The 1,923-nt window shown below is 41.8% G+C and overlaps 1 protein-coding gene across 1 annotated transcript in view; it reads right to left on the reverse strand.

Moving 5' to 3' along the window:
- Window positions 1–1,923, reverse strand: part of rhot2 (ras homolog family member T2) — a 13,408-nt gene that overhangs the window by 3,248 nt on the left and 8,237 nt on the right. The window contains exons 11-14 of the mRNA XM_016663275.1: window positions 1,556–1,700; window positions 725–855; window positions 545–625; window positions 357–479 (exon numbers count right to left, since the gene is read on the reverse strand). Coding sequence (XP_016518761.1) covers window positions 357–479; window positions 545–625; window positions 725–855; window positions 1,556–1,700 — 480 coding nt within the window. The remainder of the gene's footprint in view (window positions 1–356; window positions 480–544; window positions 626–724; window positions 856–1,555; window positions 1,701–1,923) is intronic.

The following is a 1,923-nucleotide window of genomic DNA, read 5'->3' on the forward strand; positions in this document are numbered from 1 at the left end:
TGCTAATGCCAACAACGCTAAAGCCAACAACGGTAAAGCCAACAACGCTAAAGTGAACAATGCTAATGCCAACAACGCTAAAGTCAATCTTTCTTGCTAACACCAATAAAGCTAACCCTGATAATGCTAAAGGTGATAATGCTAAAAATGCTAATGGGGATAACGCTAAAGCTGCTAATGCCCACGGGGATCGTGCTAAGTCTGATAATGCTAATGCGCTAACTGAAACACAAACTCATTAAAGCACAACTTTAGTTTGTTTGATCTTTCTGATCTTACTAAGCTGAACCCAGGAACCAGGGAAAAACACCTGGACATCGACCTTTCACCTCTGTGACCTTGACCTCGACACTGACCTTGTAAATGCTGGCGCAGTAGTCGAAGGAATGGGGATCGCTGGCGTCGTACATGAGACAAGCGACGTCGCAGGCGGCGTCCGACGCCTTGAGGAACTCCATTTCCACATCCACCTCGTTCAGCTGCAGGGAGGGAGGCCAGTCAGGCTGGGGTCAGAGGTCAAAAGGGCAGCAGCTCTGATACTTACAATCAGGTATTTCTCCTGGTTGCCGATCTGAACTGTATTTATGACATATGGTGAGAAGGCACTGCTGGCGTTTCCTTTACTCTGATAAAAAAAAAAAACAGAAAATGAAACAGCTTAACAGTTTGCAGCATGAAACAGGTTTTCGTTTTCCACCGTTTATTTTGTCAGACAGCAACGAACCAGAACGCTGCGGCCCACGAACGCCTGGAGGAAGGCGGTCTTCCCGGTGCCGCGCGGCCCGATCACCTTGCAGAGAAACGCTGACCTCTGAGTCTGACGCTTTTCCAGATCCACATCCTTCTCCCGAGTCACTGCATCCAAAAAATAAAACAAATTAACGGCAAAATGTGTCAAACTGGTTTTAAACCTCAACACTGATTAAGGTATAAAAATATGTAAAAATTAAGGCGGCACAGATTAGACAAAAAAAAGTTCTTCCTTAAAAATTTAACTTTTCCAACTATGGAGATAAAAACAAATGAACTAAAAACAACAGTTTCAGCGATTATATGTAAATAATTCTTTCCAAATTTAGTCTTTTAATCAAACGTTACATTGAACTTTATTAACAAACTGTGATGCTTGAATATCAACCACTATCCAAGCCTTGAAAACACATCAGTGAAACCGATGTGTTTTCAAGGATTTCAAGCACCTGATCCAAACTGCATTAAACTTCTGGGAACAGACGAGTAACGTACCAAAATGATTCTTCAGAAAAAGGAAAAGGGAGCCGAGAAATTACTCAGTTAAGAATAAAAGGATAAAAGGCAAAAAGTTTACTCAAGTACTGAGTAACTGATCAAATTATCAATCATTTAATATTTCATGTTTGTTTTTCATTCAGTGGGTAGAAAAGTCAGAAATTTTACTCAAGAGTAGAAAAACTTTATAATAAAATAACTCAAAGTACAAAGTAGAGCTTAGTGAAAATAACCATTAAAGTAAATTTTCTCAAAAACGTTACTAAGTAAATGTAGCTGGTTGCTGCCCAGCAGATGCGTCCCTCACCTGTGACGGCTGCGGTCTGCGACTCCTGCTCAGTCAGGATCGGGTATCCCAGGTAACCCAGGTGCTCCAGGCAGCGATGGACGTCCAGGTACGCAGAGAGCCTGAAACCACAAGCCACAGATTCAGCCAGAAAGAAAACGAGCGGCTAACGCCTCGTTCACACAGCAGGATTTCAAAACCATGAACACCTTCAGTTTAGCAGGTTCAATCGAACAGATTTCACTCTGACATTCAGATCCCAGACAGAAAATCACAACAAACTTCACCAAACCTCATTAAAACTCGTCAAACCTCATCAAACTTCACCAAACCTCATTAAAACTCGTCAAACCTCATCAAACTTCACCAAACCTCATTAAAACTCGTCA

Source organism: Poecilia formosa, unplaced genomic scaffold (genome assembly GCF_000485575.1).
Source record: "Poecilia formosa unplaced genomic scaffold, Poecilia_formosa-5.1.2 Scaffold412, whole genome shotgun sequence".
NCBI lineage: Eukaryota > Metazoa > Chordata > Actinopteri > Cyprinodontiformes > Poeciliidae > Poecilia > Poecilia formosa.